Source organism: Bacillus rossius, assembly GCF_032445375.1.
Source record: "Bacillus rossius redtenbacheri isolate Brsri chromosome 4 unlocalized genomic scaffold, Brsri_v3 Brsri_v3_scf4_2, whole genome shotgun sequence".
NCBI classification, from domain to species: Eukaryota; Metazoa; Arthropoda; class Insecta; order Phasmatodea; family Bacillidae; genus Bacillus; species Bacillus rossius.
Window position 1 is genome coordinate 51,171,668 of NW_026962011.1, and position 26,956 is coordinate 51,198,623.

The 26,956-nt window shown below is 38.1% G+C and overlaps 3 protein-coding genes across 3 annotated transcripts in view; 1 reads left to right on the forward strand and 2 right to left on the reverse strand.

Moving 5' to 3' along the window:
* Positions 1-8: 8 nt before the first annotated feature.
* On the forward strand, positions 9-3,546 carry LOC134542508 (uncharacterized). The gene is made up of 2 exons (XM_063386861.1): positions 9-507; positions 892-3,546. Exons 1-2 carry the CDS (start codon positions 325-327, stop codon positions 1,579-1,581), a joined length of 873 nt encoding a protein of 290 aa, XP_063242931.1. The 5' UTR covers positions 9-324; the 3' UTR covers positions 1,582-3,546.
* Positions 3,547-3,681: 135 nt separating this feature from the next.
* LOC134542507 (putative nuclease HARBI1) lies at positions 3,682-7,169 on the reverse strand. The gene is made up of 4 exons (XM_063386860.1): positions 6,383-7,169; positions 6,027-6,083; positions 5,265-5,480; positions 3,682-5,117 (listed from the first exon to the last, which is right to left on the reverse strand). The coding sequence occupies exons 1-4, from the start codon at positions 6,665-6,667 to the stop codon at positions 4,614-4,616; spliced, it is 1,062 nt and encodes a 353-aa protein (XP_063242930.1). The 5' UTR covers positions 6,668-7,169; the 3' UTR covers positions 3,682-4,613.
* A 4,352-nt stretch (positions 7,170-11,521) lies between these two features.
* LOC134542101 (tubulin beta chain-like) overlaps positions 11,522-26,956 on the reverse strand; it is a 30,037-nt gene continuing 14,602 nt past the window's right edge. The window contains exons 3-9 of the mRNA XM_063386048.1: positions 21,665-21,790; positions 19,838-20,067; positions 17,887-18,054; positions 16,588-16,773; positions 15,783-15,922; positions 14,901-15,162; positions 11,522-12,896 (exon numbers count right to left, since the gene is read on the reverse strand). Coding sequence (XP_063242118.1) covers positions 12,819-12,896; positions 14,901-15,162; positions 15,783-15,922; positions 16,588-16,773; positions 17,887-18,054; positions 19,838-20,067; positions 21,665-21,790 — 1,190 coding nt within the window. The 3' untranslated portion in view covers positions 11,522-12,818. The remainder of the gene's footprint in view (positions 12,897-14,900; positions 15,163-15,782; positions 15,923-16,587; positions 16,774-17,886; positions 18,055-19,837; positions 20,068-21,664; positions 21,791-26,956) is intronic.

Below are 26,956 nucleotides of genomic sequence, written 5' to 3' on the forward strand. Positions count from 1 at the left end.
CTGCAGAGGTCATCCTTTACTTTAACTTTAAGGGATACTTCATGAAGGGAGGCGCCGTCCTTATAGTTTAAGTATCGTGCAGAGTCGCTTGAAGTACAGCCCGTTCCTTTACTTTATAAAGTGAAGGTTCGCCTCTTACTAAATTGCGAGTGAGGCCGATCGTGTCCGAAGTTAACCGAACTTCCGTGACGTCACGAATACGTCATGGTTAACAGCCAATAGGAACTGACCCACGATTGACTTGTTTACTTTTTTGATAACACGTTGATTGTAGTTGGTTTGTATTTGTTAGATTTATATTCAAATCTACCTTGAGAATACATCATGACGTCCTCTCAAAAATCCGAGCGATTTTCATCTATCGAACGAAGCATTTTGTTAGGGCTTGTTCGTTCCTGGGCACATGTCATCGAATGTAAGAAGACAGACTTCAGCAACTTGGCTGCCAAGAAAGATGCCTGGGCGCGAATTGAATGCGAGTTCAATTCCCAACCTGATGTCATCAAGGTACGTTATTTGCATTATCATATTGAAGTAAATCCATGTGATAGTTATTCTTATATATATATTACAATATAATTTGGTTTAGATATATATTAGGAAAAAAAAGATCGCTAAATGATTGTTCTTAACCATCAGTGACAGGTTATTTGTTATACAAAATAAGTAGTTTTCTCTATTGGTGTGCAGAACAAACTATGGACTCAACAGCTGGCTGAGCACCTAAATAAATACAAGTTGTTTTAATTTTGATTATTTTCTTACCACCAAACATTGATTTATACTTTATAGACAGAACCATCTTTTTAACTTAATGTGTGTACATTTAGCACTACATTTGTAATTCGCATATAATAATTATATCACAGCTAAATTAATTTTAACTTGCAGCGCTCCAGTGCCCAGCTGAAGAAATGCTGGGAAAATGTCAAGACCAAGCAGAAGAAAGCCCTTGCTCTTGCCACAAGACAGCGAATGGCAACTGGTGGAGGACCTTTTGTTAAAGATCCTCCCACAGATCCTGAGCTGGAAATAGCATTGGGCGGTGTGTTGCATTGTGTGGATGATGCTGTAGACTGTGACATGACTTTTCCTTCAGAAGCTTCAGCTTCTGTAGAAATTGTGATGCCACAGTCTAACAATACTGGCTCTGGTGCACTCAGTACTGGCAGCTTACTTGTGAATGCATCACAAGAAGAACCTCATAGTATTGTTCTACCAACACCTGTTTCTGGTTTTCGTGCTAGAAATAAACCAGCAATTGATGTGGAGGTGGAGCGCAGGTTTTTAAACCTTGAGCGAGCCGACAAGCGTGCACGGAGAGTTCTCGCAATGCAACAGGCTGAGCACAGGCTTAAGTTGAGAGCAAGTAAGGCAATGGCAGAGGCAGAAGAGCAGCGCCTTGCAAACGAGCAGGCAGAAGCGGCTCGAGCAGTGGAAGCTGAGAAACGAGCTATTAAATTTGAGCTCATGGCAGAACAGCGTAGGGCTGAGCTGCACGCACAGCAAATGCGACACGCTGACGAGCTACATAAGCTGCGCATCAAGATCCTCACGGAAGCAAATGATGTAGTGTTTTAAAAACAATTTTTTTTTTTTGTTTTTAAGATACTGCATTGTTTGCTTCGCATTAACATGGTAATAGGCCTCCTGGGGAACTCGCCATTTAAAATAAAGAGTAACGAGTTGAGTGTTATACCTCCAGATGTTTACCACACGTGGTAGACATCTAAGGTGATTTGGAAACTGGCACAGTCAGGTAAGTATCGTCTTGTTCCAATTATGCTAAATGTGCATGCCAATATTTTTTAATGGTAAAAAAGTGTTAGCTTCTCTTACTGATCTATTTCAATTAAAGTTATCTGTGACACTACTTGCAATGTGTGGTTGCAAATGTCTCCTGTACACCTTATAAATTGGGTATTGTTCTTATTTATTACAAAGTGAAATTTTTGGTGTCTATATAATTCATTTTATTTACCAAATTAGGTCAATTTGTAGCATCATTGCTACTAAATATTAATCTGGGGTAAATCTGGGTCATATTCTTTATTCCAGAAATGATTTCCAATTATATTCTAAGCACACTACTTATTTTTAATAAAGATAATCAAATATAACTAACCATCAATACAAATTGTTTATGCATAAATAAACTTAGTTTTTACTTTCTCTCCAATTACGTAGCATTTAGTGTGTAGTCAAAATCACCCTTGCAACAATTTACCTAAGTGATGACTGCATAATATCCAAAAACATCCTTACAATTGTTTTTCTACAGTAAAACAAGGTTGCTGGTAAAACAATCAGCTATTCACAATAACTGGTTATACAGTTAAGACATATCCTATTAAAATTCATAACACAGTTTACAAGGAATAGTAAACCTAGCCATACAGAAAATGTAGTACTCATAGGTGAACTTATGGGCATTGAATTAGGATTCATAAATGGTTCACAAGGAGTATGAAGCTAAATTGGATGACATAATTTAGGACTGGTTCACAATATGGTAATTTTTGTAGAGAAGCAGCTTCTGGGAAATAAGGGTAATACCTACTTATGTAAAAGGTTTATAAAGTTAAGTCAGAAACATTAATAATAAGTATTTAATATGTAAGTAATACTTTAATATGTAATAATATGAGTAACCTAATCAACCTTTCACTTATTACTTGTCTTACTTCCCAGAAGCCACTTTTCTGTAAATTTCATTTAAAACATTGTGATGTGGCATATGGAATGTTTTGAAAAATGTTAATTTTAAATGCATACTAGTGAGAACTTATTAGACATTATAAATACACAACAAAATACTCTACTCTGGGTTAAGAACTCATCTGATGTGTAGAAGGAATTAAATTATTATTTTTTTTATAATTTATCATCAGCTGAATTACTTGATGGTACTGTATGCATTAATGTCAGTAAATATTCTGCATGTTCAGTTTCATAACTAAACAAAGGCTTTAGCTCATTCCAATTTTATTAAAAGTTTAAACACAAAAAACAACAAAATACATAATAGTTCCAAATTTTATTTAAGAATTTTACTTTCTACACATTACTCTTTGTAAAAGTGAATGATTTAAAATGAAATTTTAATTCCTGAATATATCTTGTGAGACAATAAGCTAATACAGAGAAGTATCGAAAGATAATCATGTAACTTCCATATTCAGGTATTATTGTGTAAATGTAGGAATTAACAAGACTGATCATGTTTTAAAGCATCTTTGAATGTATAATGCAGCAAGGTTAAAATTCCTTGTGCTACAAACACATTCATTCTAGGAATACCTTTAAGAAGCATAGATACACAATAAGTAGCAAAAATGAAACAAAAAAGGCACTACTTACCTGTCTGTGCCAGTTTCCAAATCACCTTGGATATCTACCACAAGTGTTAGACCCTAGAGGTCTACCATGGGTGGTAAACATCCGGAGGTACAGCACTCAACTCGTTACTCTTTATTTTACATGGCGAGTTCCCCAGGAGGCCTATTACCATGTCACTACAAAGCAAACAACGCATTATATTAAAAATAACTTAAGGAATTATGTTTAAAACTAGCTGCCCGACCCGGCTTCGCACGGCTATACTAATGGAAAAAAATTAAGCCACAGCTCCCATTTACAGTAATTGTAAAAAAAATTCAGTGAAAATTTATTACAATGCTGTATAATGTACCGGAGAGAAAATGAATAGCACCGATGGTTTCCCGACTCGTGCACGCAACGTACAACTGATGTACCCGTACTTCGCTACGGCAGTCTACAGGCAGATCACTCTTGCGCCACTCATTATACATGCCCCTCCTTGTGGGTACACCACTGCCGCGCGATGCCCGTTGCCATGGAGATGCAGAAGGCATCAACAATGCAAAATCTTGTTCTCATGCAGACAAAGTACCCACTGTTTCCTGGTTTTAACCACCCATGGGATCTAATTTTCGGAAAATGTCATCCTGCGTAACATAAGGAACATTACTGTGAAGTTTCAAGTCTGTAAAATGTATATACTTGAAAAAAAAATGTTAATAAAAAAATCAAATTAAACACAGAGAGAGGAAAAAAAACAATAGTTTAGGTTTGTGATTTAAAGTGATAAAAAGTATTTAAATACTAAAAAACTCTTATGACGGTACTGATTGCTTCGTTGTTAATATCACACGGGTGTTTTTTACTTGTATGGGAAAATTAAGAATGATAAGGCATCTAGTGCGTGGCAACAATGTTAATATGCAATAGGAAATAAACTTCTAGCGCCTGCGGCATTGTCAACACACACTTCGTACGTGTACTGCATGTTGTATCTAACCCCCTCCAACACATTTGATTCTAAATTGGACTTTTAGTAAGAATCCCTAATGTTATTGATAATATAATATAGCCTATAGCCTTCCTCAATAAATGTACTATCCAACACTGAAATAATTTTTCAATTCGGACCAGTGGTTCCTGAGATTAGCGCGTCCAAACAAACAAACTCTTCAGTTTTATAATATTAGTATAGATTCTACGCCGTTTGCTTTTGTGATTACATGTTGATTAAAAAATAACATTGGTGGTAAGACAGGGTTTTCAATCTACTCAAAATAAATCAACGAAATTCAGAAAAAGTTTCGCTGAATAAAATCTGCACGCACTTCAACTCCACGATTATTTCGTGGTGCCGCATTTGCAACAGGAACAGCAGGCATGAAGTGCTCCTCGTCAGCTGGAGGAGGTGGCAGTGGCTCACCACGTGCAACAGCTATATTATGCAAAACAGCACATGCAGCGATGACCCTGCTGGTAGTATGGAGACTTGAGCGTAGCTTGTGTCCCAAGCATGAGAACCTCCGCTTCCATACTCCAAACAGTCTTTCTACTGTATTCCGGGTCCGCTTGTGGGCTACATTGTAGCGAGTTTCCTCAACTGTATTTGGCACCAGTATTGGAGTAAAAAGAAAATGCAGTTGAGGATAGCCATTGTCTCCCAGCAGTACTCCTGGCAGAACTCTATTTTCAAAACGAGTCATCACCCGGCTGTTGCTGAAAATCCTTGAGTCATGTGTACTGCCAGGCCACCTTGTCACAATATCAAGAATCTCAAGGTTAGGACCTGAGACAACCTATAAAAAAAATGGACAAACACCATATTTGCATACTGTTAAAATTGCAAGTAAATACCAGTTTCAAAAAACTGTCATAGATATTTATTATCATCGTTCCATCTTTTTTCAATAACAGTACTATAATAAATATCTCAGAAAACATACCTGAACATTGAGAGACATGTAACCCTTCCTATTACGGTAGAGTTCTGCAAACTGGCCACCAGGGCTTCTAATGCCAATGTGAGTGCAGTCTATGCACCCAGTTACACCAGGAAAGCCACCATTTACATAGAACTGCCTATGGTATTCTTGAAGTTGCTGCCGTCCAGGAAAATAAACATACTCCAAAAGGTGCTCGGCCAATTGTGCAGAAACAACCTATTACAAAGTTACCAGATTAGTCAGTTTTTTTTCAAAAAGTAGGTATATATATTCCACTACTTAAATATAGGTAAAACTTAAGTCCCTGCAAAAATAAAATAATAAAATAAAGGCTGAGTAAGAAACTAACTTAGGTTAGGTACGATATGTTACAAATGCTTTGAAATTGAAATAAGAGATAATGGCAGTCTAGGCTAGGTAGGCTTTATTATAAATACAATTAGTAGGTTAGGTTAGCTAATTTAAATATACTATAAACTACTGAGGATGGTTATTTAAGTCTAGCAAGATATTGTTTAAATCAGTAATCAACTAGGCTTTCTAATGTAAACAATTAACGGTAATTTCTCTGAAACTATTAGGTATTTCTTATGTCAGGATTTTGAAAAATATAGAGGAGTTTTAATAGCACTAAATTACATTTGTTTGACATTTTAATCTTTTTTTTTTTTTTTAAAAGAAAACGGGGTTAAACTAGAATTTTACCAAAATTCATTAAACTACTCACATAAAATTATCTTACATGTGTTAACATTGCATTACCTTTACAATCCTTGACACTGTTGCTTGATTGACATGGCATAGGTCACCACATACATTCTGCAAGGGAAACACATGAGATTACTCATACTGTACATAAAAAAAAAGTAATTGTACAAAGTAGTGGCTTCAGGAAAACTAGATGAACAATAAGGTTTTTTGGAATTAATAAATCACATCGATTAAATTAATATATCTTTCACTACTTTTTAAAAATATTATTACAATAGCTGACACAACCTACCTTTTATTAATATACATAATTATTATCCAGCAAATCTACTCCGCCAAATTACCCATTGAGTTAAAATTTAATTGGGCAATTAAACACACACTAAAATAATGTTGTATGTACATACCTGAAAACTATTGCTGCCATAAAATCGCAAGGCTATTACAACTTTAAGAACTGGTGGCAATGGCAATCCTCTCCTATCATTGTTGTCGGCAGCAACAAGAGGCACAATAGTGTCCATCACAATCTGTTTAGAAAATCGAAAACGTTTGACGAATTCGATGTCGGAGAAGAATTCGCAAGGATTTTGACCATCACGTAAATACCGTCGGGGATGATGGTTTTCTCTATTTTCGACCCGTTGAATAAAATCTAAATATTCTTCGTCAAACAATCTCGGGTCATCCATCAGAGCAAATATAAACTCACACAGTACTTTATTTACTCTAAGAACACACAATAATGTTTAGAAATCACTTACGAAACGGCTATTTTCTAGTAAATAAAGTAAGCACTTCAAAATGTAAACAAAGATGGTCTGGGTGGATATGGGATAAGTTGTTTTAACACTAGAATATTTAAAAGAGTCGCATATGCAACAAAACTCTTCCTACACATTCATTTTAAATAATTATCATTATTTACAAGCAGCGCAAGCCCAATTCCTCTTTATATTACAGTAGAAGTTTAATTAAATGAGTTATTTTTTTCAAATAATGACCGCCATCTTAATTTAGGGTCCCTTAAGGCTCGGATCGGGCGGCCTAAAGTATGACAGCTTCCTTCACTTGAAATCTAGGGTGCCGTGATGAAGTGAAGTAGAAGGGAGGTTCTTGCACGGTACTTAGGGCCACTTTTTGCGTTTGAGGGACCCTTAAAGATAAAGTGAGATCTCTGCATATGGCTGATAGTCTCAAGCAGTGGCGTAGCCAGGATTTGTGTATGATGAGGGGGGGGGGGGGGGGGTTAAGAAGCATGGAACCCCCCCCCCCCCCCCTATTAAAACGGGTGAGTCCGAGGGTCCACCCCCGGAAAAAAAATTTTATTTTAAGGTATAAATTTTTCGGTACTTAACTTTAAATATTGTAATGGTAAAAATATTAATTTTTTAATAAAAAAATTGTTCGAATGTTGAATGTTGAAGAAATTAATTAAAGATATTTTTATCAAGCCAAGTGCCTTGTTTATGTCCACTCAAAATCATAAATCATGCTCGAAGCTCGACAATACAAAAAAAAAAAGGAATAAAAAGGATTGGGTTTCGGCAGTACTTATCTATTCCTGGAAACAATTAGCTTTAGCTTGAAGAGTTACACGAGACAATATCGTCTCAATTCTATACACACACAGCGATCTTTACACTTTATGAATCCCAGTCAACACCTGCTTATAATTACCGTGCTGGTTAAATACAGTAGGTGTAAGATATTTGAAAGCTTGGGACCCGTCACGACTCACAACCTTATAGCTTAGGCTCGCGACAGGGGTAGGGAGAAGGGAATGAGAATCGGTAGGGCTCGCTTACTCTTCCCCTCCAGTGCAGTGGCCGGTGATAGCAGTAAGACACCCTGGCTTTCAGCTTTCCTGCTTTCAGATAAAAAATAATTGGGCCTGAGGGGGGGGTTAGAACCCCTAAACCCCCCCCCCCCTGGCTACACCCCTGGTCTCAAGCACATCCTAAAAATTTATGCATATTAATGCATTTACACAATTTAATTTAGAGAGGGAAGTTAATCTATGATAATATTATAAAGCTGAAGAGTTTGTTTGAACGTGCTAATCTCAGGAACCACTGGTCCTTTTTTGAAAAATTATTTCAGTGTTGCATAGTACTTTTATTGAGGAAGGCTATAGGCTATATTATATTATCAATAACATTAGGGTTCCTTACTTAAAGTCCAATTTAGAATCAAATGCGTTGGAGGGGGTTAGATACAACATGCAGTACACGTACGAAGTGTGTTGACAATGCCGCAGGCGCTAGAAGTTTATTTCCTATTGCCTATTAACATTGTTGCCACGCACTAGATGCCTTATCATTCTTAATTTTCCCATACAAGTAAAAAACACCCGTGTGATATTAACAACGAAGCAATCAGTACCCACATAAGAGTTAAATTAGTATGTAAATTAGTAAATACTTTTTATCACTTTAAATCACAAACCTAAACTATTGTTTTTTTTCCTGTTTTTTTTATTGCCCTTTTTTTCAAGTATATATATTTTACAGACTTGAAACTTCACAATAATGTTCCTTATGTTACGCAGGATGACATTTTCCGAAAATTAGATCCCATGGGTGGTTAAAACCAGGCAACAGTGGGTACTTTGTCTGCATGAGAACAGGATTTTGCATTGTTCATGCCTTCTGCGTCTCCATGGCAACGGGCATCGCGCGGCAGTGGCGTACCCACAAGGAGGGGCATGTATAATGAGCGGCGCAAGAGTGATCTGCCTGTAGACTGCCGTAGCGAAGTACGGGTACATCAGTTGTACGTTGCGTGCACGAGTCGGGAAACCATCGGTGCTATTCACTTTCTCTCCGGTACATTATACAGCATTGTAATAAATTTTCACTGAATTTTTTTTATTTACCATTACTGTAAATGGAAGATGTGGCTTAATTTTTTTCCATTAGTATAGCCGTGCGAAGCCGGGTCGGGCAGCTAGTCTACTATATTTTCCTTGAATTGTGACCTATTAGTAAGTCATAAAAAAAACATTCTTGTTCGTTTAATTTTTGTTTCTTACTATCACAGTTTATAGCTGAAACCCTAGCTAAAATTCTACACACTAAATTTGCTATTTCATTTACTTCCACATGCAGTGACAGTCAGGATCTTGAATCACTAGGGCCCCAAATTTAGCTTTAATTTATATTAGCTTACATTATCTTGAAGTACTTTTAATGTATTTGGATGCTCGCACACACATTTTTATATTGTACCTATTTAATAAAATCCTTGGTAGAAGCACATTCCCTATTACACACCATTTCATATAACATATGGTATATTGGACAAGTTAGCAAAAAAAACACAAGACATTAAGCATAGATTCCAACATTAGTTTGTAAGTTATTAATTGTAAACATTTATACTTCAGTCACCTATATTATTTAGCCTGACTTGCAAACCCAACATCCTTCTTGCATGCAAATTTTTTGCATTGTGTAGCTATAACCTTTAAGATGAGGGGGCTACAAACCATTTGGGTGATAGTTTGATGCTAATAATTGGAAAATGATAGGATTAAAGATCATATTAAAAAGTTAAGTCAGGGGCTGATATTTTCAGATTTTTTTTCTAATAACTTATATTTTACCACTCACTTAAGTATTATTTCACAGCAGTGCTATAAATAGGACTTTTTTGAACCACAAATAAAAAGTACTAGGTATATATTTCAATTCTCATTGTTCTAAAATTATAAAATTTAATTTGACCCTCCCCTGAAAACTTGGATCCGCCCTCAAGTTAGGTGCACATAATGCTTTAATGATCACAATGAGAGAACCATTTCTTTTAGTACGTACATTACAAAGAAATGTGGCACAAGGGTATGAAATTTGGTTCTTATAAGATAGGTCTGACTCAAAATACAATCAATTCAGCTTTATTTCAGTTTTCCACTATTTCATGAGATCACTCGAGGTAAATTTTGGTAAGCCCGCCCCGGACCAAGTTCTATCGCCAGCTTCCGAGGTGCCAGTACTTGGGACCAATGCCCTCCAAGCCTGTTCCTGTCCCTTTACTTAGACGCCATTTTATTTAGCAGACAGAGAAAATAATGACAGTTGCTCTGTCTGCATCACAGGGCCAAAAGATTTAGATCAAAAGTATATCACTTAAACCCACCTCTGATTTCCTAATATATGTATATGTTATTTTCATTTACACTATGTAAGTTCAGGGATTTGTCCATTTTATTTCTACCTTCTGTCGTGGGGGGGGGGGGGGGGGGGGGGGGGGGGGAGGTTCCGGATGGACGAAAAAGGAGTAATTCGGGCGCCACCACGTCGAAGGGCACGTGGACCCGGCTACGAACTCTCGGCTCAGGGTCGTGACGTGACCCGTGTGGGGCTAGGCTTATTTCCCCCCCTCGTGCGTCGTGTTCGTGGGCTCTTGAGGCATCCCACACGCCTCGGAACTCAGGGAATTTTACACGTGACCACTGAACCACACATTCTGAGCTAGTGATTTTATTACACGGCAAGTTACAAAAATGTTAAAAGAGTTTTACGTAAAGTACTAAAAAACACCGTTGCGGGCGATAACCAGTTTATAGGCTGACCAGGTCACCGCGTGGCCTGGCCTCGAGAGTCAGTCACGTATTACGCGTACGAAATATCCGTAAACGGAAAACAAATTTTTATGCGAAAGAGTCTACCACCTGGAGCAGGCCTCGAAGAAGTTAAAAGGTTTTAGATTTATTTAAAGATGCGACGGAAACTAATGGATCAGTGAACAAAAGAGATGAAGTCGACGAGGTGCGCGGGCTGCTCCTACTCCAGGCGGCGAACGGAAACAGACTGACGAGACCAGGGCATCATGGCCGCCGGGAAGCGTTAAGTTCCCGTTATGTTACCAGGTAGCCGTCCGGTAACATACTTAAACAAATATTATTTAAAAACAAGCATAATTTAAGTATACTTATTTATAATTAACAACCTTTAGTTATGGTGTTATTTCTTATTAAAGTTAAAAAACTATTGGCGGGTAGTTCTGCGGATGCCCTCATGGGGCGCTGCGCCGTCCTTACTTACTAAAACTTGAGGCGTGACAATTAGGGATATTTTATTACATAAAAAGGTTTATACATTATGTTTATTTTAATAAAAGAAAGGGGTTGTCGCACCGACTAACACCGCCTCTTGCCGGGCGCCCAACACACACACGTGCATGGGGCGGGAGGTTTGAATAGAGGGTGGTGGTGGGAGGAGAGGGGTGTCGACGGCGTGAGGCACATCAGGCTTAGGGAGGGCGTATCCCCGGTCGACGTCACTTCTTTACTGAAGTCTAACCAGAAACAACCATTATAGATCATTCTGGATTAATTTTCTTTTATAGAACTATGTTAAGTTAGGTACTTTTGTTACAAAAAATACTACAACTATAATCTCACAAACCACTCTCATAATTAAGCTGTTTTCTTATACTTCACCTGAAGTGCAGTCAGCATACAAGAAAGCCAGTAGCAATCAAATTCAAGCAAACGTTATTGGTCTTACGCAAGTAGCTGTGCAGCAAATAAAATGCACACCCTTCATTACACTCTTTATTTACTTATATTAACTGTACATTTCTTACAAAAAAACAATTACATTCCATCCATTCCCTGCCCTGTGTCCTGTCTCCCAACCACACACAATTACTCATATCACACCATCGACTTTCTACCAACTATGCAACTTTACATATACCACACACTCCTACCATAACTCACTATCATTACCTACTCTTATTACATTTACAAGTCCAGTATTCATCTAGGTTTGATTTGTCTGCCTTACCTTACCGAGTTACCCATTCCAAACTCAACACCCCCATCCACCACTTCTTTGCTGCAGCCATGTGCAAGTAACAGCCCAATCTCAATCACAAGTGATGAAGCCCACACTAATGAGTTGTACCACATGTGTGTATTACAACCATGTAAATAATTCACTTTTATAATTGTTTTGGAGGTTTTTGGCATAAAATGTTTGCTAAACTATGTATGTTAACTGATCATTACATAATTCCAGCATTGAGGATGTGCAACCGCTAACGGAATAGCGCTGCAGAACAAATAAATGCAAACTCACGCAAATTTGCATACCTGCAAGTTAACTACCAACCAGCCTCTAGCAGTGAGTAGCTAGTATCTCTGAATAAAACCACAGAGTTATCACAATTCTTTTATTGGCAGTTTCTTCTGCTCACCCTACACCCACATGTCACATGTAATTTACTATTTTCTGTACATTTTAATTGAATTATTTATTGAGGAACAAAACTTATGGTTATTAAATATAGTATTTAATTTCATTAGCTTTTCCACACATCTTTTCAAATAATTTTCTTCCAAAAATATTTTAATTTTTTTTTTTTTTTTTTTTTTGCAGTCTTTCAAAAGTTTTTCACAATACTATGTTATAAAGGATTATGGGCCTGGTAAGCAAAAGTGTGTTATATGTACTTATACAAATTAACATATCTTAGCTTTGATAGAAACCAGAAACAAAGATGATGGCATTCAATATTTTAACTGAATATGCAGCAGCAAATGAACTTTAATATTCGTATTCATTTTATACTTCAATCAGGAGACTTAAAACAATGCTTTTCTTTATCACTAATTTTCTTTCTGTGGCACAAAACTCTGAAGCAAATAATAGTCAATTATTTTCTTAAAGTTTTATTAACATAAACCAAAAGCAAAAGTAATATATACCTTCATTGCTCTTTACTGCTAGAGATAGTATTTAAAGCTCAGCAATATACGGACATACATTAAAAATTTAAATTTTGGCTTCAATCAACCCATAATCCTGCATCACATAGTGAGACAGCTTTTTCTTATTGGTATTGTTCTTCTATTTCGGCAGTTTCATCAATATCCAGATCCTGATCCAGATCCTCATCAACTGTGGCCTCCTGTTCAAAAGAAGGACAAATGTCAGTGTTATCACCACAGCTCACACATTTGGCAGTAGAACAGCAGTGACAAATGTCAATTAAAGACCATTTAACTAAGCACCAAAACCATCGAGAGGAAGCAGTAAAGGAGGGAAAGGGGGAAGGGAAATCTATTAGACCGAGACTCCAGGGGGCCTAGTGAGTTTCGAGACTCATGTGTGAATTTACTCTTACAGAACCAAAATAATAAATCTATTGCTAATATGGACTTAATTGGAACTTCACAAGTTATGCTGTACAAGCAGATAAAATTTTAGTTTATGATCTTCACAATGTTAAACTTAATTTTCTTTGTTTAAATTGCGGGGTTTGAAAAGTTTTACGTTACGTAATCGGGAGGGGATCCAACAAAAATATTTGCTCCCAGGCTTTGGGATTTTCTCGACAGTCCTGCCAAATGCATAAAAAAAATCCTTACACAAATTATCATTCTAAATCAATGTCAATTTGCTTCGAATATTAATAAATACCTGTAAATACAAAGATCCGAAATTTTGTGCAATAAACGGTGGTGTGTATCGCTGAACATGCAGATTTAAAATAGGGTGGTTTGAAAACTATCTGTTTACGTGAAATATTAAATATACAATCAAGTCTAATTTTGTTAGACTAGAAATATGAGAAAAACTTTGTTAAGCTCATTGATACATACCACTTTATTTTATCCATTTATTTAAAAATGCAAGTCACATAAAATGCAATGTGCTAAATTTTTCCAGAAAATTATGGAATACCTATAGATCGAATATCAAACAGGTGCTCAAATGCAGAAGAAAAAAAGCATATAAAAGAAAAGACCTACAAAGGTCAGGCAAATTTTATATTGGGTTTGTCTATTGCAAATGAAAAACAAAGTGAGGATGCAAAAAATTGGTTCAAAATTACTTTGTTAAAGGTTCACTAAAAAAACATTTCTAAATCTATTTTGCTGTTCAAAAAAATTGCTCAACAAACTAACAGATCTCAGTATTGCTAATTTATTTCCAAATGTGTGTGGTGCACTGTGCATATTCTGTGTACTTTCCATTTCTGTCACAGAATAATAAATATCTTTCAGTGTGCTTAGCAGAATAAAGAATTACCCGAGATCAATAACGGTTCAACAAATACTTGCTGATATAGGAACAGTATGCACTGTATCAAGACTTGCACAGACATTAAATTTGGACTATTATGTATTCAACTTTTGCTGATATTATAATTGATGTTTAAGTTGTTCGGCATTAAGTATTATATAATAAGTTGTTTAGTATTATGTAAATTGTTAAGTTTTAAAAGAAAAATTTTCATATTTCTTGAAATGGTATAAGGGATCGAAGTTGTTTTATTGAGAAAAACATTTAAAAACTTTTCTTAAAATGCTGTTACAATCACTTTGTTTTATCATATTTATACACCATCATAATCTCTTAAAGGTTTGCAGTCTTTTAAGAGTTGTTTATAAAATTTTAGTGTACTAAATGTTAATATTACATAATAAACCACTCAGAACACATGACAGGGAGGATCAAGACATACAGCAATGTCTCAATTAATTGAGTTAATGCAGACCACGGCAACCTTGCATGAGCAAAATCTTATCACAAAGAAAGAAAGAATAAGACCATTTTTAGTTGGCCCAGTGGCATCATTTTTTAGGGTGATGTTTTCAAATTTTCTTCTATGTAAAATCTTTCATGTCACTTCATGGTTCACCCAATCAGTAAATTATATCTTTAAAGTATTTTTTTAGGCCTTTCACAACAGTTAGATCATTTAAGTCCTTAAGCAAACGTTCCAATAATCTTTGCCGGTTGGCTTAGATAATACAAAACCTCGGTTAATCTATACACTACTCTACTTTATCTCTTCAGTCTATTGTTGCTTATATTTTCAGTAACTTTTCACACATTCATATTCTCTAAAAAAATGTCATACAGACCAGATCACCTTAATGTTTGTAAAACAATAAAAATTACCAACCTGATACTGCTGATATTCAGATATTAAATCATTCATGTTAGACTCTGCTTCTGTAAATTCCATTTCATCCATGCCTTCGCCTGTGTACCAATGAAGGAAAGCTTTGCGCCGGAACATGGCGGTGAACTGATCCGAGATCCTCTTGAAAATCTCTTGGATCGCTGTTGTGTTACCGATAAATGTTGCAGACATTTTGAGACCTCTAGGTGGGATGTCACAAACTGCAACCTTCACGTTGTTGGGAATCCACTCAACAAAGAAGCTGTAAAAACAAAAATCACATAAGTGGATGTCATACTTCGATGAAACTCAAGACTAATAAACTCATGACATTTAATTTTAGACATTTTTTTATATCTAAGTATGGCCACACATTTCAGCACCAGGTCAGTCATATCCGTACCAGTATGTATCTTACTTGTATCTGGATACTAACTTAAGTTCAGTAAGTACTACTATGATATTATATTTGTCGTTTGGTGTAAATTGCTTCAGTTATATATGATGTAATGTTATTTAATTTTTTTTTCAACAGTAATGCACCTTATTAACCAGCTTAAAAGACTAAAGTATGGCTTAAATTATGATCACTGAAAATGAAAAATTATCGATAGTCCTCTCAATCAAAAGTGCTAGGGTAAGGATTTACCATTCCTACGTTGTAATTTTTATACAAGAATTTCAGGTTTCAAAGAAGAACTTAAGCATCCTTAAATAACCTAAAAATGTGTTTTCGATCAGTATCTTAAAAGTCCTCCCCTTCCCTTACTACCCCTCCAGAACCCGGTCTTATTAAAAATAAATTCTTATAGCTCCATCCCCTCCCCTTCCACAAATCCTGGCTACACCCATGCCACCAACCATGTTGGAGCTCTTGCATACCTGCTATTCCTGCTCTGCATACTGAACATTGTTTCATCCACTTCCTTCATGGACATCTTACCCCTGAAGATGGCTGCTACCGTGAGGTAGCGACCGTGGTAAGGGTCACATGCAGTCATCATGTTCTTTGAATCAAACATCTGCAACACATTAAATTACACCTGCAAAGTCTGTCAAGTTAGCACTGTATTACATTACTGGTCATTACCCAAACATTTCAATATTGTGTTGACATAAACCAGGTAAGCTATAAATTTGAAACTCCTCCCAAAATATGTATGGATCTTCACAGAACACTTCTCTACAATATGCTACTTGAAATATTTACTCCCTTCTGGTAAGATGAACCAAATTTTAAAATAAATACCTGTGTGCAGAGTAATATTGGCAATTACACAATTTTATTTAATTAATATTTTTGATAACATGTTAGAAACTTGGAAATTATAAATAGCTTGAAACTTATAATTAATGAAAGTATGCAATAATGAAAACATACCATAAAGAACCTACTCCAGATAATGTAGTTATACTCTGTTATTCTTTTTTGTTACACTGATGATTTCGCCATGTCGTGCAAATATCATAAAGTCATGTAGTTACACAAAGTTTTACACAGATATCCAAAGAAATTTTCGTCTTAGAACAGATTGGTTCACACACAGATCAAAATCTGACTACAAATGCCTGCAATTCATTATGTTAGTTCAAAAAATACTGTCCTGACAATTTTCAGTGTTTAACTACCCAAAACTTTCCAGTAAAAATGTAAATTGCTGTTAAACAAACCAACTAATGTAGATACCTGTTGCGAGAGTTCTCCTAGGTTCAGAGCCATGTACTGTTGGCTGCCCCTAGCTGTAAGAGGTGCGAAGCCAGGCATGAAGAAATGCAGTCGAGGAAACGGAACCATATTCACAGCCAACTTGCGCAAGTCTGCATTTAACTGTCCAGGAAACCTTAGGCAAGTTGTAACTCCAGACATGGTCAGCTGAAACACAAAATACAAGCCTACTCCTTTTAGATTCTGTGTGTGCATTAGAATACAGAAGAACCTAGTTTACCCGGACCTCTAATCAGGATGTCCAGATAACCGGACCAGTTGAAGTACTAGACTTGTCGAAATACCTGGCGTTGCCCAGCCAAACACATATAAGGAACTTCCCTACCAAATTTCAAGTCTGTAGTAAACTCGAAAAAAAAGGAAACTGATTTTAAAGTCCCATTGATTGCACAATCTCTGTGCATCAAGGCTACGCATCAGCAAAACATACACCAATTTTCAGCTTCATTTTGTGGAAAGGCAGGTAACCCCTAGGCAACAAGGGATTGACACACCATCTAAGTTCTAAACTAAACTTTTATTAGCGCAGTTTGTTTGCTAGTAGCCGCGAGCTTCACTAAGTGGATGGGTTTCGCCAAGGAGAACGATAGGATGTCACTAGACCTTACTATATGCGAGTGGCGTACATAGAGAAATTACACAAACTCACTGTATGTCTATGACCTACCTAGGGAGAACCGTTTAACATTACTGCTGAGTTTGGAGTAGGAACATCTACCATGTCCGATTGGAAAAAGAACAGAAAACACATTTAAGACTTTTGTTTGGAAATAATTTCTAAGGACAGCTTGGATAATCTGTGTTAAGTAAAAACTGCCAAACTAGAAACTCCGGATGAAGCATTGTTCATCTGGTTTTGTGCTGAAAGAGAATGTGGTTTGCCGATTTCTAGACCCATAATCCAACAGGTAGCATTTAGTTTCAACAAACTACTGCCCCATAGAGACCCGAGTTTTACAGCTAGCCAGGTGTGATTGGACAGATGGATAATACAGCATGGAGTGCGTCAACTTACAATCACTGGAGAAAGCTTGTCAGGTGATGTTGAAGCTGCAGAAAATTTCAAAAGAGTTTGAAGACTTTATTAAAAAGGAAGAACTGATTGCAGATCAAGTTTACGATGCTGATGAATCTGGTTTATTTTACTGGATTTGCATAGTAAAACGCTACGAAACAAAAGAGTATAAAAAAAGGGAAAGTGCCCCACCATAATGGTAAGCACTACATGAAATGGGTCAGTAGCAGCTCTATGCTACTCACAGAGACAAGATGGTTGAGGTCTCCGTAAGTGGGAGAGGGAAGCCTGAGCGTGCGGAAGCAGATGTCGTACAAGGCCTCGTTGTCGATGCAGAAGGTCTCATCTGTGTTCTCCACAAGTTGATGAACTGACAACGTAGCATTGTATGGCTCAACTACAGCATCCGACACCTAAAACACACACACACACACACACACACACACACACAAAGTACAAAAACGTCAAGTACGGAACTAATATGTTTTACATATTAAAATAAACTGATAAAATAACTACAATCCAGCAAAACAGAATCACCAGGATACCTGCAAACATTAATTTATTCCCTACTAACATCCATCACAAACCACAGAATTCTTTGGCAATGGAATGCTTTTAAATAGCTTTTGACCTTGACATGGGGCATTGTTTTTTACAACTTTCCTACAAATAACTCTTTAATTGAACGTTTTTAACAGACAGCCTTTTGCTGTAGGTTTCGTTTATCTTCATTTCATTTGAATTTAGATAAATCTGATTGGGGTTAAATTATTTAAAAATTTTTTAATAAGAAATTCATGTTTTGGTTCTGGTGAAATATATTTTCAATTTTTATGAAAATATGGTGAAGATGGGGTAAAAAAATGTAATTTTGCATTTTTTTTTGTTTTAAATTTTGAAGTATTGTTGCTGCTAAACTGTCACTGACCACCTCTGCAGAAAGCTGCAATACAGAAGAGCTGGAAAAATTAAACTTGCACAAACACAATTTCCAGCTAATAACAGCGGGTAAAAAAAAAAAAAAAAAATTAAGCATTCTGCAACTAACTACATTGTAGCCAATAATGACTTCATTTGTAAACACAGCTAAGATTACACACACCCACGCAAACTTCTTAACTCCGTGACTTGATACTAACAAATAAACAATACTACAGTATCTCGAAACCACAAAAAAAAGTTCTGCTCACGTGGTATGTACTCACTGTTTATTCTATGAATGTACCTACCTTTCGTAATTTCTGCACCCTAGGTTCTAAATGTAATGGATGTAAAGGTAAAAATGAAAGTTGTACCTAAAGAATTAAAATTTAGAATTTTTTTGAAGAAACTTCTTGATTTATACTTTTCAAATTAAAACTATAATATGGTATCAAATTCTCCCAAAATTCTCATCAAACCATAAAAGGAAGGTAACTGAACTTAACTAATAGGCAAATACCGTCTAAAATAATTGTTAAGAGCAAGGGTCCACTGCAGTTCAAGTTTCGGGGGCACTTTAAACAGTACCCCGATGATGGATTATGTAATGGAAAAATCAATTTCATTTTATTAAACTTTTCCACCGAGTTTGAAGATTAGGCAATGTTAGTTACCCGCCAATAATACTAATGTTACCGAACAGTCTTTAAAGTGAATTTTTTGACGTGACAACGTCTAATAAATCGATGAACGCCGGCTGCACGCACGAGAAAGAGTCCCGTTACGCACATTGTCCCGTTACGCTGTGTCCCGTTACGTTCATTGTACGCTTGCGCCGCATCTGTCTCTTCCACTCGATTGGAACAACCATCGATTTGACTTTTTCGAGGCACATTAAACTTGAAACACTCCCATTCGTTTCCTACTTTTCCTATCGTCATCCTATCCTTAACAGAAAAACACAGATTGGAAGAAGTTAAATAGCAAACATGTATAAAAGTTATACCTAGTTAAAATAATCTCTTCTTTAAAGTAATAATCATATTTGAATTAATGAGTGGAAATAAAAGTAAATTTATCAATTAAATTGTAGATTTCATTTCACCCCTTCTTTGTATCCATACAAAATAGTGATAATTCAATAAAAATGATTCAATTTTATTCATAAAAGCATGCAATCATTTCATCAATGTTTTGTTATGACGGTGTCACGTTAAACTATCGTCCGTAAACCGACCTTACAGACAACCAATTGCAGCGTAAGGACTGTACCTTGGGCGAGGGGAAGACGCTGAAAGTGTTCATGATGCGGTCGGGGAACTCCTCTCGTATCTTGGAGATGAGCAGCGTGCCCATGCCGGAGCCAGTGCCGCCGCCCAGCGAGTGCGTCAGTTGGAAGCCCTGCAGGCAGTCGCAGCCCTCCGCCTCCTTCCTCAGCACGTCCATCACCGCGTCCACGAGCTCCGCCCCCTCCGTGTAGTGGCCCTTGGCCCAGTTGTTGCCTGGCACACGGCACACCCCCGCTCACCCGCTCCGCCCGCCCGGGCGCACGCACGGTCAGTGGCGTAGCCAGGATTTGTGTATGGGGGTTTTTTTAAGAAGCATGCGCCCCCCCCCCCCCTCACGGATTAGAGCGGTGGGTCCTCCCCGGGAAAATTTGGATTTTAAGGTGTAAAATAGTGCTATTTTAGCAGTTTTGGGTACTTAAATTTAAATATTGTAGTGGTAAAAATTTTATTAATTTTAATATGAAATTTGTTTGAGTGATGAATAAGAAATTAAAGATTTGGGGCTAAGGGCGGGGGGTTGAATACCTAATCACCCCCCCCCCCCCCCGGGCTTCGACCCCGCACACGGTGCGCAGAGCTTCAGGAAAAACAACGCGATTTCAAAACTACAAGATATCCGAGTGGAGTCTCATTACTTAAAACATTTAAGAGTTCTCCGAGGGCCGAAAAGTACTTTTTATTTCGGATTGAGTTTTTAAACTGTAGTTTTAGAAGAGTTAAAATTGCTAAAACGCATGTTTTCAGAGTAATTCTTAGGTGTAAAACAACCAGTTCAGTTTCTTGAACGCACTTAAAGGACTTCCATTACACCTTTATCTTTATTTCTCCGCAATATAATATTACGGTCGCCGCTCAAATTTCACAGTTATCTTGTGACGACGAGAAGATTGCGCGCCAGTTCAGAGCCTTGCTCTTAGAGGCTACACCGCGCTGGAAATACCAGCGAGCGTCGCGCTTATCATCCCGCCTCACTAACACACATACATCCCTGACGAGGCCACCGCGGATAGTGAAAATCGCGGATAATCCGCAAAAGAGCCGAAAATGGGAAACAAAAAAAAAAAGGAAACTAATTTCCACTTAAAAATCTAAAAATGTATGTACAATAAAAGAGCGACCTTGGCTGACTTGTCTGCTAGTCAAAGCAACAATACGACTATAAACAAAGCGCGACAGACAACATCAACGCATGCCAGCCTACTGAGTCAGTTCCGAGAAGGCCTGTGGCGTTTTACTGTATACCACGGGCGTGGCTGGGGGGGGGGGAGGACAAGCGGGACCGGACCCCCCCCCCCCCCCAGGGCTAAAAATATTTTAATATTAAATTCATAAAATGAAAAAAAAATATTTAGTATGATATTAAAATAAATTCAATGACAAGCATAAATGTTTAATTAAACAGTATTTTTAGATAGCCTAAATCAGCAATATTGAACACGTATTTTTCAAAATTTTCCCGGGGGAGGACCCCCAGACCCCCCGAAAAGGCCCTAGCCTTCTGCCTGACCCCCCCCTCCCCCTCAGAGCAAAATCCTGGGCACGCCACTGCTGTATACTGCACACAATACACTCGTCAGTAGTTCAAATTTCCTCACTTTTAATAAAATACAGATTTACATATGTGCTGTATTTTTTCGTAGCATGCGCGGATAATCCGCGATAATTTCGCGAGCTACAACTAATTTACAGAAATGAACATTACTTTTCAGTTTCAAAACATTTCTGGGTAATAAAGGGAAACTCCTGTAACTTAATATTTCGAAAGTCAGGGACCACAAACGCAAAAAATAATCAAAGCTACGCCACTCACCTGCACCGCTTTGTCCGAAAACGAAGTTGTCAGGCCGGAAGAGATTGCTCAGCCCGCCAGCTTTGACGGAGTCCATGGTGCCGGGTTCGAGATCCACCAGGATCGCTCTGGGCACGTACTTCCCTCCTGGAACCAACCACACGAGTGCACGAGTGCATTACGGCTTGGCTCAGGGCCGGATCTAGAGGTCTGGAGGCCTCGGGGCAACAGGAGCGGAGGCCCCCTGGCCCCAAATTATTTTACAAATAAAATGAACAATTTTTTTCAGTCGAGTTTTCCAATAAATAATGTATTGTGTAATAAAGTAGATTCTCTTAGTATATAAAGAAAACATACATAAATATAATCGGAGACAAGAATTATTTGAAATTAAATTTTAGTGTTAATGAATATTTCTGTCAATATTTAACAATAGTATAATCATGTATGTACAAAGTACTGTAGGTAAAGGTAAAACAGCGAAAAAAGAATATCAAAGGAAAATATGTTTACTAGTGTTACTTGTCGGAATTTGAAAGATTTTTTTTTTCCGAAGTCTCTATTGTGGAGGCCCCGGGGCTTTCGCCCCGGTCGCCCTCCCCTAAATCCGGCCCTGGCTCGGCTGCACCTTTGAATATATATACTGTATAGAAGTCGCCAGCCCAGGTTAAAATTTCTAATACGGTTTTGAGGTAGTTGGTTAATTCACCGCCGCAATCGCCACCATCTCTAGGGCATCGACTTGTGGTGGTCCCTAGCGGACAAGTGCCGAACTCTTCAGACACCCCTTCCCCCTCCCGTTGAACGACCTCGAGCTGCAGTGAATGATGGATGAGGGGTGCGGGGAATGACAGCGGGCGACAGCGCTGCGCTCTAACGTGTAAATAACAACTAAGACGATACAGGGCGTTACGGCAGCGCACTGCAGCGGTGAAGTTCCCAAGCTGCTCATCATATGCTTCTGAAAGACGTAGAGTAAATCCTATCCACTCGCGACTTCTATACAGTATATATATTCAAAGGCTGCACTCGCCACAGCACGCGCACAGCACAGACGCACGGAATTTGAATGCACACGAACAGTTAGGCAGCTCCTACATTGGAAAAATAGCACACGCACAGCAAAACAAAAAACCGCACGGCGCACAGATAAGTTTACGAACTTCCCAACTTTTCTCTCTGCGTTGTGCGCAGACTTCTGTTTGCAGCCAATCAGCGTTAGCTACGTCAGCGGCATCGAATAACCCATGTTCCTTTTGGTATGTGCATTTGAAACATGAAAATAATGCACAATTACTTGCGAGGAAATTTTTTGTAGCTTAACATTCTCAACACTAAAAACCAAAACCATTAAATCAAATGTTACGATTTAGGAAAAAAATGTTTCTGTAAATAATAGTTGGCAATTTAAACATTTCAATCTGAAAGTTTCGACAAGTAAACCGAGGGGAAAAATCTGTTGGAACGAGCCGAACTGCTGTGTTGTGCGCGAATACTGCGAGTGTAGCTTCGTCTTCTGTGCTGTGCGTCTGCTACTGCTACTGCTATTTATCGTGTATGCTGTGTGCGTGCTATCGCGAATGCAGCCGAGGTTTCAGCAGTAACAACTACTTGTGGGATTGTTTGCCTTCGAGGGCCGCTGTCGCCTCGCTGCTAGTCGGTCTGGGGGTCGATTCCTGGCTGGGCCGAATCAGAAGAACTTTGCAGACGTTGCCGTTAGCCGCTGGTTTTTACTCGGGGAAATCTCTTTTTGTCAATGCTCCACTCTTACACCATCAACCTTCATCGTGTAATTCCCCCCCCCCCTTTTTTTCCTTTTTCCAACAACTTTTCCGACGACCAGACGTTAATCGCCAACGCATTTTCATTTTATCTTATTACTACATAGTATAAAACAAAGTCGCTTCCCGCTGTCTGTGTCCCTATGCATGCTTAGATCTTTAAAACTAAGCAACTGATTTTGATGCGGTTTTTTTAAATAGTGATTCAAGAGGAAGGTTTATATGTATAATACATGAATAATATAGTAAAAAAAACACTGATAATTTTAGAGGTTTATAATTAGATGTCGTAAATAAACATTTTTTTGAGCTTACATTGCAAACGCTGGCTGAACCCTACGAGATAGATCAAAATAATGTACTGCAGTATTGTACACCTTTAAAAGGTCTACAATAACGTCCGCGATGTCATATGTCTATCTCTTAGGGATAACCCCCAATAACCATTTCAATCCTTTACTTTTTACGAGAAATAATGGCTTATTTACGAAGCTATTTTAAGCAATACAGCATTAATCCTTATCCAATTAAGTAACTAAGTACATTGTGCATTTAATATAGATCAATATGGCCCTTTACAGCATGTAATTGAAATGAATATTTTTGAAGATATTACAGATTTAAAATGCAGGGACATAGCGGTTGCGGCGGTACCGGCCGTGCGGCCGGTATATGAAAACATTCTGTAGTATACGGTGGATCGCTAGTGTACTGTATTACAGTTCCTACTTCACGCCAAACTGATGTGTATGGGGCAGCGGGCCGGCAGATCGTTATGGCTGTTTGTCTGTGGAAACTCCCGCAGTGACGCCTGACAGGCCTGTTCCTCGCTCAGTTCACACACGGTCGCAACGTGGACTGATGACCTTGGACTGACAGAACCGCAAGTCTGGTGAGGAGGAGGGTGGAGGGGGGAGGGGGGAGGAGGGGGAGGGGGAGGGGGAGGGGGAGGGGGAGGGGGAGGGGGAGAGAGAGAGAGAGAGAAGCCAGGACAGGCGGAACTGCTTCATGTCAGTCCGAATGTAGGCGTGGGATCTCTAAATGACTGATTTCGGTCTCAAAATAGAATAAAAAGTCAGCAAGCCCTACACTTGCAACAGTATTATATCTGGCATATTTTTAATCATTAACTTATGTGGCGTTAATAATGTATTTATAATATATATAACATTAATTTAACTAAAGAGTGAAAAACAATTATGTATTAATTTGAATCTCAAGTCATATTTATAGTCTGATCACAATAAATAATGTAGAGTTTATAAGTTCTCAAACAATCTGTTTTAGTTTTCAGACTGGCAGAGTTCGTTACGTAACACTGATGGAAATGATAGCAGTGCACACTGTGTAGTGTGCAGGAAAACATTTTTAGTGCAATTTGAATGTAGTGTATATTGGTTAAGTGTGTATTGTAGTATATATGTTAGATACTAATGAAACAGGAGAAAAAAGTATTAGGTGCGACAGAGCGAACTCTGGAGAATGGACACTGACTAGGCCTGGTGTATTTTTTACCAAGATAATCAGATTTTAAATATAGTCAGGCGAAAATTAAAACTATTACCGCCCACCATAGGGAAAATCACCACAAACTAAAACATTAATCCTTAACTATTGTCAAGGTATTATTTTACCAACCAAAATTTCTTTCGTTTCACATTTTCATAATTAAAAAATTTATTTAATAGTTTCTCAACCACCAATACAAAAGCATTTTGCCTCTCGCTTGAAGGTTGCGTTCGTGCGCTTAATCACTTGACAACTATTTGTCTCTTGACGTGAAAACGTCTAATAAATTGATGAACGCCGGCTGCACGCACGAAAAAGTGTTCCATTACGCTGTGTCCCGTTACGCACATTGTTCCGTTACGCTGTGTCCCGTTACGCACATCGTACGCTTGCGCCGCATTTATCTCTCTTCCACTAGACTGTTTATAAAGTGAAGTGAAAAGTTAATATGGTTTTCATTGCCTATTTCAACAATTTCGGCAATAAAGGTTAATTATTCTTGCATTTTAAAAATCTGATTACTAGTATAATTTCAAGTATTTATTCTTTTATTATTAAAATAAAAATGATTCAATGTTATTCATAAAGTATGCAATCATTTTCATCAATGTTTTGTTGTGACGTTGTCACGTTAAACTATCGTCCGTAAACCGACTTTACATACAACCAATTTTTTGTACAAGGAATCATTTCAAAAATTTGGTATAACTTGATCAGGGGCAATCTGCACAGGCTCAACTCCAATGCGTTCCGAATGTTGGCACGCGACCAAACAACGCGTGCTCGCACCAGCAAAGCGCCGTTCTGATTGCGAGCGAGCCGGGTTCGATACATGAGCCGGCCAATGACCCTGAGTTCCGCTTGCGTGATCACGGCTTATGGCGGCACGCAGACAGTGTTGTCTGCAGTCGCTCAAACAACCGAGCGATATGCTCGTGGCGAGCGAGTGACGAAACTTGTCAGCGCAGGCCAGTGCCATACTATTATTAGCCGCATTGAATTGGAAATTACCGCCGAAACTTTGCTGAGAATTTTTTTATTACCTAGTAACATATTAGTATAACCCCAGGTTATTAAATAATCAGCTATATGTTGTGAGGTTAAGTTTGTTTAAATAAATGCATATGTAATGTTCTTGCACTCCCTTGCGTGTCTTCAGAGAAAAATTATAAGACAGTTTTTTTTAAGAAGTTAAATTAAAAATAACTTATTTTATCTCAGAAACTAACACACGCTCTTAGATATTCATCCTCTCTAATTTTGAGCAAATGCAGATTCAAATCATATGCAGAGTAATGACGTTTGTTCATAACCTTTATTTTTCATTGAGTAACTCCTATTGCGACGAACTTCGAGAAACACCCATGCCTGTATTACCTACCCAGAAACTGACAAAGGGGGAGGAGGGGTAAGGGTGGATGTATTGCCCCTCTTCACGAAGTTGGGAACATTTTTTTTTGTTGCAAAATATCAGTGAAGGCAGTACCTATGTTATTTTGGGAGATATAAGATGAGCTGTTTCAACTGTGAAAAACCCATATGTCAATGTGAATTGTAATGAAAATTATTTTTTAAAATACACGTGTTCAAAATTTATTTTATTTCAAAACCACCCCCCTCCCCACAAATTCATTCGCCACTGTCTCTAGCCACGTGCTACATTTTTCGCTTGGTTTATTTGCATATGTAACGTCACAGCGAAAAGATAAGATTCTGAACGATAAACATGGCAGGTGCGCATCATATTTCGGCACGGTTGATCGACAAGTTTCCCATCGTACCGAGCCATGTCTGTCAGTTTGCACCACGAGGCGGGTGTGCTTGACCTTCGTGCGACTTTCGGAATCGATCCTGAGGCGTTCGCTGACCGCTCCCCCGCCACAGCGGTCTGCAAGTGACCGAGCGGGCACGCAAGTATGGCCCCTATAGCCTGTCCCACGCTGAAGGCCGGTCCACACGCAACGTCTTGTACACAGTTTCGACTGCGCAGGCAAAACTGTGCAAACGAAACGTTGCAGTTTAG

Excerpts from the sequence above, each read along its gene's own strand:
- LOC134542508 (XM_063386861.1), top strand. The coding sequence starts at position 325 with ATGACGTCCTCTCAAAAATCCGAGCGATTTTCATCTATCGAACGAAGC. Across the intron at positions 508-891 it reads CCCAACCTGATGTCATCAAG|CGCTCCAGTGCCCAGCTGAA; the intron begins GTACGTTATTTG and ends TTTAACTTGCAG.
- LOC134542507 (XM_063386860.1), bottom strand. The coding sequence starts at position 6,667 with ATGGATGACCCGAGATTGTTTGACGAAGAATATTTAGATTTTATTCAA. Across the intron at positions 6,084-6,382 it reads ATGGCAGCAATAGTTTTCAG|AATGTATGTGGTGACCTATG; the intron begins GTATGTACATAC and ends TTTCCCTTGCAG. Across the intron at positions 5,481-6,026 it reads CAGTGTCAAGGATTGTAAAG|GTTGTTTCTGCACAATTGGC; the intron begins GTAATGCAATGT and ends ACTTTGTAATAG.